This window comes from Euphorbia lathyris, chromosome 6 (genome assembly GCF_963576675.1).
Source record: "Euphorbia lathyris chromosome 6, ddEupLath1.1, whole genome shotgun sequence".
In the NCBI taxonomy this organism is placed as follows: Eukaryota; Viridiplantae; Streptophyta; class Magnoliopsida; order Malpighiales; family Euphorbiaceae; genus Euphorbia; species Euphorbia lathyris.
This window is the reverse complement of record NC_088915.1, coordinates 14,104,291-14,120,131: the sequence shown is the minus strand read 5'-3', so window position 1 is coordinate 14,120,131 and position 15,841 is coordinate 14,104,291. Positions and strand designations below refer to the sequence as shown.

The 15,841-nt window shown below is 37.4% G+C and overlaps 2 protein-coding genes across 2 annotated transcripts; both read left to right on the top strand.

The window, feature by feature from the left end:
* The first annotated feature begins 720 nt into the window (after nt 1-720).
* LOC136233899 (sanguinarine reductase) lies at nt 721-15,828 on the top strand. Its single transcript, XM_066023630.1, has 9 exons — nt 721-1,060; nt 4,220-4,332; nt 4,480-4,533; nt 4,958-5,042; nt 11,006-11,111; nt 11,202-11,288; nt 11,378-11,475; nt 13,701-13,810; nt 15,378-15,828. The coding sequence occupies exons 1-9, from the start codon at nt 772-774 to the stop codon at nt 15,453-15,455; spliced, it is 1,020 nt and encodes a 339-aa protein (XP_065879702.1). The 5' UTR covers nt 721-771; the 3' UTR covers nt 15,456-15,828.
* LOC136233900 (uncharacterized) lies at nt 5,053-7,722 on the top strand. The gene is made up of 2 exons (XM_066023631.1): nt 5,053-7,209; nt 7,521-7,722. Exon 1 carries the CDS (start codon nt 5,944-5,946, stop codon nt 6,775-6,777), a length of 834 nt encoding a protein of 277 aa, XP_065879703.1. The 5' UTR covers nt 5,053-5,943; the 3' UTR covers nt 6,778-7,209; nt 7,521-7,722.
* Nucleotides 15,829-15,841: the final 13 nt, after the last annotated feature.

Here is a 15,841-nt window from a genome sequence, read left to right as displayed (position 1 = left end):
GAGTGTTTCCTCTTCTCCACATTGCGCACAGCCCGCCTCTGATGTCAAGTGACGATCCTGTCGGACAGAGTTACAGAGGACCGCCTCCCTCTTAGTTAACCAAAGGAACATTCGTATTCGTTCAGGGACCGACAGTTTCCAAATTCCCTTATCAGAGCATGCTGTATTCGATTGCTACAGGGAATCAAACATTTGCTGATAGCCCGAGCAAACGGTGTACATACCAGACTGTACGAATCTTCAGCACCAGCCGTCTCTCTCCCCTTCGATTAAGTCAAGGCTAAAAGAAGCTAGTTGCATCAGCACCGTCGCGGGCAGTACCGTGTTCAGGAGAGACCAATCCCATCCGCCATCTTCTCTCCAAAAATCCCTTACTGAAAGCTTCATCCAGTTCGACGACACCTGCCCCGTCGTTTATTCAATCAGTGGCGTATCGCCACACCAGACGTCATGCCAGAAAGACGTGTCATGGCCCGTGAACACTACCCGCCCCAATCCAGAACGAAGCAAAAGATTTATACTTACAATGATATGCCAACAGTCCGTGTCTGCCCCTTGCATATTTGTTCGTGGCGACTTTCACCCAAACTGCTGCTTTTCGTTACTCTCTAATTTTAATATTTTAAATATATAATTCAACTTTTTAAAATAAAATAAAATATTATTTACCAAAAAAATAAAAATAAAATATTTATATTTTAATAAGAGCCACAAAATTCGACCCTCGTCGTCTAGACACCATTGCTCGTCAGTTGCTCTGATAATGCAGTGATGGCTTGCAAACACTTGCTCACCCCGATTCCTGAATTTCCTAAAGTATGGAGATTCCGAGCAGAAATTCCCCTTCATCCTCTTCCACTTCCACCATTGAGTATCTCTTCTGGGCACTGCTATTTCAAGTGCCTTCACACCTCCAAAAGAGTATCATCATCATCCTCTTCTTCATCAGCTGTTCGTGCTGTGAAAGAACAAGTTATTCAGTCACCAAATTCGGAGTCGAATGCTACTTCTTCTTCATCCTCCAAGCTTGTTCTCGTTATTGGCGGCTCTGGTGGTGTTGGTATAACTTCTCTCCCCTTTTTTATTTATTTATTTATCTGTCATGGATAAAATAGCACAGTTTTGTTATTGAAGAAAATCCCTAGGTGTGAATTGTTGTTTAGTATGAAACCTGTGTAGCTTATGCACTCTCTGATGCTTGAAATGCATATCATAAGTTTAATTTAAGAAATAGGCATAATACATCAGTAGCCTCGAACTTGGCCAAAGAAACTGATGGACATCCGAAACTCACAGAGTTTCCAGTTACTTCTTGAACTTGAATTTGATTAATGTGATATGAGTCAACATGGCCAAAAGAGGATTTGAACAAATTGAAATGCACGTTACTTTAAGCAAGTTAATAGAGTGATACGACTCGTCTTTGAAATCGATCAAAGGGATTATCTTTACGTGAAGATAATCAAGAACACCAAACTCTATTCTAGCCAGAGAAAACTGAATTGATATTATTAATGATTGCTTACCAATTAATGTTACAGACTCCCTCTATTTAAAGATAATAAAACCTAACGCTACTCTAATAAGTAAAGCAATAAACAAACCTAACACTACTCTAATAAGGAAAGCAATAAGTTGTTCGACTGGAATACGATTTAAACATAAAATGCGAAATCCTAATCCTACTCAATCTAGTCACTTGACGTAATCCCTATGCCAACCCGGAGTGTGTTTGGTTCGGCTGGATTTTCGAACCCTTGGCCCGCCTCCGTCATCTCCCATTTCGTCGGTATCATGGGATGTATCATAGAGTTAACCAGATACTTTGTAAATTCAGATGCCAATCAGTTTTTCAGGCCAACAGGCCCTTGATGTATTAAGCCTAAGAAATATATTGTTCAATCAATCATGTTTTCATATGTTTCGTTATGTAAAATAAACATTGGCCCCTAAACTATAGGACTACTACTATCATGCCCCCCCCCCCCCAAACTTCATTTTTTGACATAAAAACCCTTCAACTTTACATTCTGTTACATTAAATGAACAAAAAAAATACTCCATAAAAAAATTAACGAAATGATGACTTGGACAAGTTTGACTACATCATTGAATCTTTTTTATCCATGTCACCACAAGTTATGGTTAAATACCTACTTTACCCTCATCATTTCATTAAGTCTTCAAAGATTTTTTGTTGATTTGGACTTTAATGTTGCATGTTGCGAAGTTGAAGGATTTTTATGTCAAGGAATGGAGTCCGGGGGCCATAATGTTAGTAGCGCTATGGTTGAGGGGCCATGAATGTAATTTACCCATGTTTCATGTGACTATTTTGATTGGTCATGACGTAGTTTAATTAATCTTAGTAATGACAAAATGTGGTGGATCAAAATGTTGCTTGTTATGTTGGGAGAAGGTGAAATGCCTTCCTGAATGAACGTTTGTTTTCATAGTGAGAGTCAGTTTTAGAGGAACATATCTACGGATTTGCTAGAGAAAATGCATAATCAAACTTGAATAAGTTTGTTATTTGGCGAAATACAATTTTAAGCCCATAGACTTTATGTATTTATGCTTATTGGGCTCCTTAACTTCAACTATGTTCTATTAAGCCCCTAGACATTATAGTTGAAACCTGTTGACCGTTTTCAATTCAAACAACATGCGATAAAGTAGACAGAAAGTCCTTTTTAACACCCACAACCTGTATGCACCATTTAGGCTTGTGTAGAGCTGAAAAAGAAAAAATAAATATATAAAATAAATGGGCTCAGTTGGCTTCAATCATAAAGTTTAGGGATGAAATAAACAAAATAAAGTTGAGAGGCACAGTAGCACAAATGCATAAAGCTTTTAAGGGTTTTAATAGAACAATGTTGAAGTTGAAAGACTTAGTAGCACAAACGTGAAAAAGTAGGGGCCTGAAATTGTCTTTTACCTTGTTATTACGGGGAAGTATTTCAAGAATGAAACTTCATTGTTAGTGTATGTATATAGAAAAGAAAATGAGAATAACATGGGTTCTTGTGAGATACATGAAAATAAATTATGTATGAGATGATAATATAAATGGGAAGTGGATGTTTATGTTATGACTATGGGGAAATATATGTGTACTACTGTGAAGAAGGGAAAATTGACAGTCAAATATTATGTATCCCATTTTTCATACTCGTATCTCAGTATAAGAAAAGGGAAACTTTGGAACTTTTTGGTCTGGTTCTGCGAGTAAAATACATTTGTGGCCCCTCAAGTTAGGCCCTACTTTCTTTATGACCCTCACCTTCAAAAGCGGACATAAAAGTCTCTTACCTTTGACCACTCCAATAGCAGGTAACTTACCATTAGTGGCTGTTTAGAGCGAGAAGGCTCTGAAAATGTTCGGAAAAGCGGAAACGTGGTTCCATGGGAAATGTGGTTCTAAACAACTTTAATACTTTTCCATTTTGAGGTAGTTAGAGGTCATTTGAGGTTGTTTAGTTTTCCATTTTGAGGTGGTTTGAGGTCGTTTTGACCATTCCAATAGCAGGTAACCTACCATTAGTGGGTGTTTAGAGAGAGAAAACTCTGGAAATGTTTGGAAAATCTGAAACGTGGTTCCATGGGAAATGTGGTTCTTAACAACTTCAATTCTTGGACTTTTCAATTTTGAGGTTCGTTAGAGGTCATTTTGAGGTGATTTACTTTCACAAGGGACTTTTATGTTAGTAAACGGCAAAGTTCAGAAACTTTTATGTCCGGTTTTGAAGGTGAGAGGCCATAGAAAAAGTAAGGCCTAGGTTGAGGGGCCATGGATACAATTTACTCTTGGTTCTGCTGTTCGTAGCGCCCTATAGGATTACTTGTGGATAACTATATTATTTCACAAATAAAGTTTGTCTTAGATCAAAAGAAGCAGGGAATGCATAATCATGAACCATCCTCTATGGATTCATGTAGAGACTGTGTTGCTCTCATATTAGAACGTTGAAGCACAATGAATGTTTTATGATGTAGGATATAGTTTTGACTAATGAATAGCATCTTAGCAGAAAATTGCAGCTTTACAAAAATGGCATAGTAATTTGGACTATGCTTCATGTTGAAATTTTGATGTTTGTATTTTATTTTTGTTTAGGTTTACAACTTTTGCTTCTGCTGCTTTTTTTTTTTTTCTCATCCTTTTTGTTTTGCTCCACTGCTTTATGGAAAAATCAGTATCTTTATCTTTCTTCAGGGCAGTTGGTAGTGGCCTCATTGCTTGATCGGAAAATCAAGTCGCGCTTGTTAATAAGAGACCCTGAGAAAGCAATTGCACTGTTTGGAGAACAAGATGAGGAGAACCTACAGGTGTTCTTTTGTTTGTTCATGCATAAGAAATTGTTCTATACCAATTTATGGAAAATATAATAGTAGAATATATTTCTTGCTTTAAAGTCTTCTCTTGCCTCAGGATATAGAACTTAATGATAAAAGAGCTGTTAAAACTTGCCCTAGGTATTCAAGGGGGATACTCGGAGCCCAGAGGATCTGGATCCATCTATATTTGAGGTTTGCATTCCTTTCTTCCTTTAAGCTTCCTCTTTCTTTACTACGATGATAAAGAATGTGATAACGGGAATAAAGGGTAAATTGGGAATTAAAGGACACATGGTTTATGGGCTTAGCTGGAGTTTCTTGTGAGACAAGGAGGAGGATTATAGGTTATACATATGCAACGGTTTAGATGGTGAAAGGATCTTTTGGGAATTTAGTTAGAAATCGACTTCATGCTTGGGCAGTGGAGTTTTCTCTACTGATAGTAGTTTTGGGCAGTCGGTTTCTCTACTGATTCTATCATTTCATTCCTTGTGTTTTCTATTCTGCTTGGTTGATTTGTTGTTGGAAATACAATTATTAGTTTCAATTCATTATATAATTTTCCTTATATATTTGTATCACGATATCCATCATACGATCTTAATTTTCTCTACAGGGAGTCACACATGTGATATGCTGCATAGGAACAACAGCCTTCCCGTCAAAGCGATGGGAAAAAGATAATACACCAGAAAGAGTAGGTCAGAAGCTTTACCTTGTGATTAATGAACATTTAGGAGTAAATAGGCATGTATTCTTTAATTATTATTGTTTTTTTCCATCACAAAATGTCATCTTTAAACGGTCCCGAAGATCAATCAGTTTAGGCTATTAGGCTAGCAGAATCCTAAGAAATGATAAGAAAATAGTAGCTAATCAAAGCAACAATTATGGAACCATCGGATCACTAAGGCCAACTTTTGTCCCTGCTCGATGGATGGGTATTGCAGTTAAGCTCCCTTCTATGTTTGCACTCTATGGTCAACCTTCACCTGGCCTAAGGAAACTTTTGTATGCCTCGTTTACATTTTTGGAGGCCCGCTGCCTCAAGGAGCCATCTACTTGAGACTGATCCTTGGCCCATAGGTCCTGAAAAATGTTAGAATTCTAGCTCTTTAGACTGGTATCTCTTTGATGGCTCGGACCCCACTTGGAAGGGAGCCTACTTCACCTTCCACCTAAGCTGCAGGAAAGTTCCATGTAGAATGTGCCAAACATATTGATGGCATCATTGACCAAAGGTTACATGGATGCTTAATGTTTGATAACTTATAGTTCATTTAAAGATGAGTGTGGGGAAAGAGCGTGAGCAGACGGATCCTATCTGTGCAACCACCAGCACAAAGTAGCAAGTGGCATATACATTGATGAAACTAGTGTTCTTCCTGAAATGAAAGCAATAATATCATCTGACAGTGTTAGAGAATAAAATAGTTGAAGGAGTTATATTGTAATTAGCCTTAGGGTTTATTGTATAAATAGCTGATATTTTATCAGCAATGTCGATATATCGAAATCCTTTCTTCTTCTTTTCTCTGTTTCACTTTTATGGTATCAGAGCAACAATGGCAGATCCTTTGATGATCATCACAAAGATTTCTCATGACTAGAAAGCGCAAATCGTATGTTGATGCGTTGAATTCCAGTCAGAATATACGAGAAGAAGATTTGAGTGAACCTGAAGGGAGATCTGAAAGTAGCGATTCCACTAACAATCGCGATTCAGATTCCAGAGAAGGAGAAGGCGATTCAATGATGAATTCAAACTCGAATTCATCAACTGTCAACAATAGCAATGATAATCCCGGACTTGTTATTGTCAGCACGATTTTGAATGGATCTAATTACATACCATGGCGGAGATCGATGTTGCTCGCTCTGAGCGCCAAACGCAAGTCAAATCATATTCTTCAAGATGAAGAACCAGCAGATAAGACCTCAGATGCATACAAGAAGTGGAAATGGGAGAACGATCTTGTTTTTTCCTGGATTATAAATGCGATGTCCAGAGATTTAGCCGATGTGTTCTTGTATGCACCAACAGCCAGAAAATTATGGACGGAACTGGAGGAACGATATGGCGAGAGTAATGGACCATTGATTTTTCAATTGCGTCGAGAGATCTGTAGCTTGAATCAAGGAGGTATGTCTCTGGTTGATTTCTTCAATAAAATGAAACGAATGTGGGATGAATATGCTATTGTGAAGCCTCCAATTGCTTGTTCTTGTGAGGCAAGGAAATTAGTACAGGAACAGGTCCAGGAAGAGCAACTTATGCAATTTTTATCTGGATTAAATCCAGAGTTTGATCATGTGAGAGATCAAATATTGTTGATGGATCCTCTACCTCCAGTTAACAGAGCTTATTCGATGCTTATACGTATCGAAAAGCAGAGAATCCTAATTCCATTGCTTCTATTCATAATGATTTTGTGAATTTAACAATTGGAAATCGAAATTTCAGCAATCAAAAAACTGGAAATGTCAATCGTACTAATAATGGTGGCAATTACGGTAATCGAGGTAATAATGCTAATTCCTGGGTGAAAAGCAAGGAGGAGAAATTTTGTTCTTATTGCAGGAAAAGAGGACATGAGAAGAGTGAGTGTTTCCGTATTAAAGGATATCCTGATTGGTTTAAAGGAAAGAGAGTTACAGGTCCAGCTCCAGTTAATCATCAGGCACATATGTCTCATGAGCAACAAGAGCTTTCTCCAGTAGATGATTTTGAAGAAGGTGAAGGAAGTTCTGCTAAGAAAGAATCTGTACAAGAACTAGTGCATAGAGAAGTACAGAGGATACTCAAAGGGAAAACAACACAGGACTATCTTCCACAAGAGTTTTCAGCATTTGCAGGGGCATGTGCAGGTAACAGTTCTGGCTTAAGTTCTCTTAGCATTGATGAATGGATAATTGATTCAGGAGCAACAACTCATATGACTTATAATGCTGGTTTATTGCGGAATATAGTCAAATTAGATGTCCCTAAGAGAGTATTTTTACCAACTGGTGAGGCTCAAATAGTCAGTCATCAAGGAGAAGTATTATTTGCTGAGAATTTCAAATTATTGAATGTGCTTTATGTTCCCAAATTCAAATACAATTTGATGTCAGTTAGTAAACTACTACAAGATCAAGGTGTCTCAGTATGTTTTTGGACCACATATTGTATCTTGCAGGGCCGGAATTTTAATCAACGATTAGCAGTTGGAAGATTGAAGAGAGGGCTGTATTATCTTGCTAAAGATTCCTTTGATAGGAATGTAATTCAGAAAGTTGTAAGCCAAATTGATTTGTCTTTATCTGTTATAGACAATAATGTTGATGTCGAATTATGGCATAAACGTTTAGGGTATATCTCACATGAGAAATTATCACATGTTTTCAATTTGCCTAAGAGTTCTATTATTAGTTTTGCTGATTGTGATATGTGCTTAAGAGCTAAACAAATTAGAAATTCTTTTGGATTAAGTTTCATTAAGACCTTGCAAGTGTTTGATCTGATTCATGTTGATTGTTGGGGGCCTTATAAACAAACATCTATTAGTGGTGATAGATATATGTTGACTATAGTTGATGATTTTTCCCGTGTGATATGGACTATTTTATTTAAACACAAAGATCAAGTGTCAAGCTTACTAGATGGTTTTATCACAATGGTAAATACTCAGTTTCATACTAAAGTCAAGACAGTTAGAAGTGATAATGGGACTGAATTTGTTGGGCATTCAACACAGTTAGTGTTTGCAAAACATGGCATCACGCATCAGAAAACATGTGTGTACACACCTCAGCAGAATGGAGTGGTTGAAAGGCGGCATAGAAGTCTGACTACTGTAGCGAGGGCATTACTCAAGCAAGGAGGATTGTCTGTCAAATTTTGGGGTGAAGCTATGTTATATGCCACTACACTTCTCAATATCTATCCGACTAAGGTATTGCAGTGGAAATCTCCTCATTTTTTGTTATATGGCAAAGAACCAAGTTTGACAGATTTGAAGATTTTTGGTTGCCAAGGATATGTGTTGAACAACAATCCTCAGAGAGGGAAATTTGATGACCGGTCAGAACAGTGTATTTATGTTGGGCTCTCAACTGGACAAAAAGGATGGAAGATGTATAACATGGCAACTCACCGTTTGTGTGTGTCCAGGGATGTTCATTTCAACGAGCATATTTTTCCTTTTTTGTCTAACACTATTGTTTCAGTACATGACAGGCCCTTAACATCATCAATGTTGTTCCAATCTTCGCTTGATAATGGTCAAGGTCTCACTGATACTGAAGCAAGCACCTCTTTACAGCCTTTACAACCTCCTGATCCTCATCATAGTACTCAAAATGACGATTATTCAGCAGAAAATACACCACAAATTCCTTCATCAGCAATTACCAGAATTGACTCACCGACAACTAATCACAATATGCCAGTTGTTGCAAATGAAATTACAGCAAGACGATCTACCAGGGTCACTAAAAAACCTTCGTGGTTACAAGATTTTGTTGTCAATCAAGTGATTCATGATGACAATATTATTCAATACAGCGATCATTATCAAGCTTCTTTGGTTTCTATGAGTAAAGAGCATGAACCAAGAAGTTATAAAGAAGCAAAAGGGCAACCTCAATGGGAGAAAGCTATGGCAGAAAAGATTTCAGCCTTGGAGAAAAACAAAACCTGGACAATGGTGCAATTGCCGCTTGGTAAACGTACAATTACTTCCAGGTGGATTTTTAAGATTAAATATGCCCTTGATGGATCAGTTGCTCGGTACAAAGCAAGATTAGTTGCTCGAGGTTATGATCAGCAAATTGGTGTAGATTATCATGATAGCTATTCTCCTGTCACTAAAATCACAACAGTAAGGGTGTTTCTTGCAGTGGCAACTACGAATGGTTGGCCAATACAGCAGATTGACATCAACAACGCGTATTTGCATGGTTCTATTGAAGAAGAACTATATATGCAGCCACCAGAGGGGTATATCAACTCTAATTGTAACCTTGTTTGCAGGCTTGATAAGTCCTTGTACGGCTTGAAGCAAGCCGGAAGACAATGGAACAAAGCTTTTTCAGAAAAGCTTTTACAGTTGGGATTTGTGAAGTCTGTTCATGATTATTGCTTGTTTACCAAACAAACTGAAGATGGGAATTTTTTGGCACTTATAGTCTATGTGGATGATGTGTTAATCACTGGCACTTCCATCATGCTAATTGAAGAAGTTAAAAAAGCTTTGGATGCTAGTTTTACTATAAAGGATATGGGGGAGGCAAAATTTTTCCTTGGTGTTGAATTGGCCAGGTCTGATAGAGGGTTGTTTATTTCACAGTCTAAATATATAATGGATTTGATCAAGGATGCTGGTTTGAGTGAAGCTCACAGTGTTGATAATCCTTTTCCCACAGGGTTAAAGCTAGATGAAGAATCTCCTGCCTATGAAAAACCAGAGAGCTATAGAAGATTAGTTGGGAGATTGTTATATTTAGGCTTTACCAGGCCTGATATTGCTTTTGCTACACAACAATTAAGCCAGTTCATGAGTATTCCTACTTGTATCCAAATGGAGGCAGCCAGGCATGTCGTGAAATATTTGAAGGGCACCGTTACGATGGGTTTGTATTACACAGACAATTCTGATTTATCTCAAATGAGAGGCTATTGTGATTCAGATTGGGGTAGGTGTTCAGTTACTAGACGATCGATGACAGGCTATTGTGTGTTTGTTGGAGATTGCCTTGTGTCTTGGAAATCAAAGAAACAAGGGCCAGTTAGCAAAAGTTCTGCAGAAGCAGAATACAGAGCTATGTCAATTACGTCTTGTGAATTGAAATGGTTGACGTATTTGTTGGCTGAATTTCATATTGCACCTCAATTACCAATCACATTGTTTTGTGACAGTCAAGCAGCCATATATATAGCAGCCAATCCTGTTTTCCATGAGAAGATGAAGCACGTGAAAATCGACTGTCATTTTGTTCGACAATATATGGAAGCAGGATTTCTATATACTCCGTATATTACTTCGGCTAATCAGCTTGCTGATTTGTTCACAAAGCCTCTTACAGGAGCTCAGATGGCTTCAGCCTTGAATCAAATGCATTTGTATCAAAGTGTTGACATTTCATCTTCTTTTACTGCAGATGGAAATAAACCCAGTAACAACACAGTTGTGAAAGACAAGATGAAAAGTATTTCATCTTGAGGAGGGGGTGTTAGAGAATAAAATAGTTGAAGGAGTTATATTGTAATTAGCCTTAGGGTTTATTGTATAAATAGCTGATATTTTATCAGCAATGTCGATATATCGAAATCCTTTCTTCTTCTTTTCTCTGTTTCACTTTTAGACAGCATATTTGAGGCCTCTCGTTTGAGCTTTTCTGAAATTTAAGATTAAGAAATCCAGGTTCTAAGAATCTTAATGAACATTCTGGATATGTATCTATATGGGGAAGCTCCCATGTATAAGTGACCAGTTGACCGTTGTTTCCTTGATGAACTGAGGTTTAGGAGTCTGTTTATAACTGCTCAGCCTTGAATGGATTGAGCTACAATCAATACAAGCTTGACTGTTTGTGATTAACTCTGCTTGTCTGAAATATTGTGCACTATAATAGATAGATAAATGTTTTTTCAAATCCTTTTTCTAATTTGTTTTCTCTATAGATTGGGAGGGTGTGCGGAATCTTGTCTCAGCAATGCCTTCATCATTGAAGAAAATCATTCTCGTTTCATCAGTTGGTGTGACCAAGTCTAATGAACTTCCATGGAGGTAAGACTTTTCTGATTTAGTTTATTGAAATGAACCTGTAGCTTGACTCTAGCTTGATTTAGTTCATTTATTTGTTTCCTTTTTTACCAGCATAATGAATCTGTTTGGAGTCCTCAAGTATAAGAAAATGGGGGAAGATTTTGTTCGCCAGTCTGGTATTCCATTTACAATCATTAGGTATAATAGCAACTTTGTGGGATTCAGTAGATAGATACCTCAATGTCATTTAACTGGCTATTTATCATTTCATATGTGTATCATCTCAGACCTGGTAGATTAACTGATGGTCCTTACACATCATATGATCTAAATACCTTGCTCAAAGCTACTGCTGGACAAAGACGTGCTGTTCTTATTGGTCAAGGTATGTAACTTCTAATTTTATCTTCCGTTAAACATCCCACATTGCTAAATTGGAAAGCTATATGGCTCCTTAAATATGTGAGACAATCCTAGCCCTTCAAGGTACCTTTTGGGGCTGGGTAGGCCTTGTTTACATCTCCGAATGTGAAATCAAATCCATTTTCTATTATTGATGGACAATAACTTATTTGATCTCAAATTAAGTATTCATGTTCTGTGTATAAAACTTCCTTAAAAACCAATCATGGCAGTAACGCTACATAGCCTAGGGAGTCAATTTCTGACATGATAACATGATTTGTAGAGACAATCTGATTGACCTGACAAGTTTTGACTCGATTATCATTTTTATTGCATTTATAACACATTTAATCATGATAAATTACACCCATGGCCCCTCAACTTTTTTTACTTTCTTTATGGAAACTTTGGGAGCGAGTGATTGAACAAAGGCTAAGGAGGACGGTGAAGATCTCGGAAAACCAGTTTGGCTTTATGCCGGGAAGATCAACTATGGAAGCCATCCATCTAATGAGACAATTAATGGAGCACTATCGAAATAAGAAGAAAGACTTGCATATGGTTTTCATTGACTTGGAGAAAGCATATGATAAGGTACCAAGGGAAGTACTTTGGTGGGCCTTGACAAGGAAAGGCATTTCGCGGAAATATATTGACATCATAAAGGACATGTATGAGGGAGTATGCACGAGTGTACGTACTAGTGTTGGGAAGACTGAAGAGTTTCCTATTACGATTGGAGTGCATCAAGGTTCCGCACTAAGCCCATTTCTTTTTGCCATCGTTATGGATGAACTAACAAGTTCACTTCAAGATGGTATACCATGGTGCATGCTGTTTGCAGATGATATTGTGTTGGTTGATGAGACGAAAGAAGGAGTGGAGATGAAGTTGGAACTATGGAGGCAAACTCTAGAATCTAGAGGCTTTAAGTTGAGTCGAAGTAAGACAGAATATTTGGAGTGTAAGTTTAGCGGCCGTAGGAGTAGGGAGGCAGGGACAATCACCCTAGATGGGAGAGTTGTTCAGGCCTCGGATTGCTTCCGGTATTTAGGATCTATTATCCAAACGGATGGAGAAGTAGATGGAGATGTTGCTCATAGGATTAAAGCTGGTTGGTCGAAGTGGAAGAGTGCTACGGGTTTCCTTTGTGATCCCGGCATGCCTAATAGATTGAAGGGAAAATTCTACCGGACGGCAATTAGACCAGCATTGTTATATGGTACGGAGTGTTGGGCAGTGAAACACTGCCACATCCATAAGATGTCGGTGGCGGAGATGCGTATGTTGAGATGGATGTGTGGTCACACGAGAAAGGACCGGGTGCGTAATGAAATAATTAGGACAAAAGTAGGGGTCACATCTATTGAGAATAAAATGAGAGAAAACCGACTAAGGTGGTTTGGCCATGTGAGACGTAGAGCGCTTGATGCGCCGGTTAGGAGAACCGAAGAGTGGCAAAGGGATGTAGTGGTGAGGGGTAGGGGAAGACCTAAGCAAACTTGGAGGAGGGTGATCGAGAGTGATATGAGTTTATTGGGAATTGAGGAAAATATGGTAGTGGATAGGACGGAGTGGAGGGAGCGAATCTGTGTCGCTGACACGACTTGATTTTCACGGTTTTATATGATGGTTCATGTTAGCCGACCCCGAATCATTTCGGGACTAAGGCTTTGTTGTTGTTGTTATTGTTGTTGTTTATGGAAAGTCCTTGAACTTTGCCCTTTAGTAACATAAATGTCCTTTAATCTTTGATCACATCAATAGTAGGTAACTCTCCATTGTAGAGCTAATGGAAATAATATTCTAAGTGGTTTTAATTCTTGAGCGTTTTGGTTTTGAGGTCGTTTAGGTAAAGTTCCGAAAATGGTGATTTGGAAAATCGAAGATGCTGGTTTCATGAGAAATGTGGTTCGGAACAACTTTAATTCTTGGACTTTTCCATTTTGAGATCTTTTACTTTTACAAGGGACTTTTACATTAGTGAAGGGCAAAGTTAAAAGGACTTCTATATTCAGTTTTGAAGGTAATAAAGCGCTATAAAGAAAGTAAGGTCAAAGTTAAGGAGTTATGGGTATAATTTACCCTATATAATCATATAACATAACATAACACGATTATGACAGACAACCCGAATTATCAACTATTAAGATGCATCTGTTTCTTACTTGTGTCTTTTGATGTGGCTTCTTTTTGGTTCCTCAGGTGATAAACTGGTTGGCGAGGTGAGCAGACTTGTAGTAGCTGAAGCTTGCATTCAGGCATTGGATATAGAATGTACTGAAGGTCAAATTTATGAAATCAACTCAGTTGAGGTAACTTCACAAAGATGATTGAATTTTCAATATTTAGTATGTGAATCTTTTGAATCCTTTTTTTATAAATGCTGAAAAACAACTCTTTGGAGAGATGATATGAAAATAGTACTCATTTCAATTCGGGTAAATGATTTATGGTCTCTGAGTTTTTGCATGGTCCTTTTACTTTAAGAAATACATTGAATTTTCAGAATCAACTACTTAGTCCTTCCGTTCAGAATTCTGTTAATCAGAACTTAAATTTTATACAAAATAACAAGTTTACTCATCTATCAATCAGAAGTTATTTTAATGTTTAATTAATCGAACTTTACATTTTGTGATGTCATGTGAAGACATATCTCTTCTTGAATTTCATTATAAGACTTGGTTATGCTACATGAAGAATCAGCAGTATTAGCAGAACAGTCAAATGGTGTTAGATTTTGCTAATGTGACACATTGACTTTTATAACATGACTCGTTGATTTTCTTTTTATGTGAGAGATTGAATTTTTGAGTATTTCTGATGTGACATGTTTAGTGATTTGTGAAACAATGTTAGTTAAATTACTTAGAGATATGGTATAAATTTAGTTTTGTGGTTATTGGGGAGAATGGATTTAGGTCTAAACCATATGGAACCTCCTAAAGTTGTCCATTTTGGTCACTTTGCCCTCCGAACTTAAGGGACAACCCTCTAGCCACCCCAACTCCCAGAAAGTGACTTAACTCGCCCCTTATTTTTCCTCAATCGGAGAAGATCTTGACCACTTTCGGTTGACTTCCCATATAATATGTTATTTTTCCCTTTTAAAAAAATTTACCCATTTTTAGAGTACATTTTCCAATAGGCTCTCTAAACTCATACACACTTTGAAATATGATTTCCGAAGGCCACATTGCAAGTTTTTATAAAAGGAAAAATCACATTGCATATGAAAAGTCAACCGAAAGTGAGTAGTCCTTATAGGTCAACATCTTTTTCGATTGAGGAAAAATAAGGGGCGTCATTTTAGGGAGTTGGAGTGGCTAACCGGTTGTCCTTAAGTTCGGGGGTACAAAGTGACTAAAATGGACAACTTTAAGGACTCCATATGGTTTAGGCTGCGGATTTAGTTTCCACGTGGAAAACAGTGCAATCTTAAGCTTAACATTTACCACTTTCAAGCCTAATTGACGGAAGATGAGTTATTTTCATTAACAGAAGGTATGCAGTTTTAAGCCTTGTTGGATGACGTAGCACTAGAGGTTGGAGGGTGCAGAACACGAAATTCCACATAAAAAAGAAAACCCCATTTTTCATCAATTAGGCGTAGATCACATTGTTTTCTACATGGGACTAAATCCGCACTCCCCCAATAACCATAAGTCAAAGTTTGTACTTTATTCCAATTCGTTTCTTTGCTAACAATGTAAAACACATGATTCGTTTTGCAATGAAAAAATACCACATTCTTTTACTTTATTTACTTATAAATGTGCAAAATTAAATGTTTATTTATTTATTTTGTCTATAAATTAAGGTTTAGTATACGTATGATTTGAAAAATCCTTATATTTATAAGGTGAACTTGTTGTGCAGGGTGAAGGCCCTGGAAGTGATACTCAGAAATGGAGAGATCTATTCAAAGCTGCTCAAACTCAATCATCTTATTCCTGACACAAACCAACAGTAGTGTTCACATGGACCTGATGACCACGGTGAATTTGGTCATTCACCGTTAGATGTAGGTTGATTAAAATCCTAAGGTGGAGATTCAAAGCATCCTAACGCTTAGATTTAATTAACCTACATCTAACTGTGAATGACCAAATTCACGTGGTCATCAGGGGTCCATGTGAAAAATACTGCACAAACTCAATCATCTTATTCATACATAAATATTCAAATATTATTTGGATTACATACTTTACTTTCATAGTTAAAGTTTGTATATTTATGTAATTATCTGTACAACTTTTAACAGTCTTACTTGCTCCTGGTTCACTCTGTAAATTTATTTATTTTTCAAAAATTAAAGTTTACACGATTTTTTTTTCTTTGCC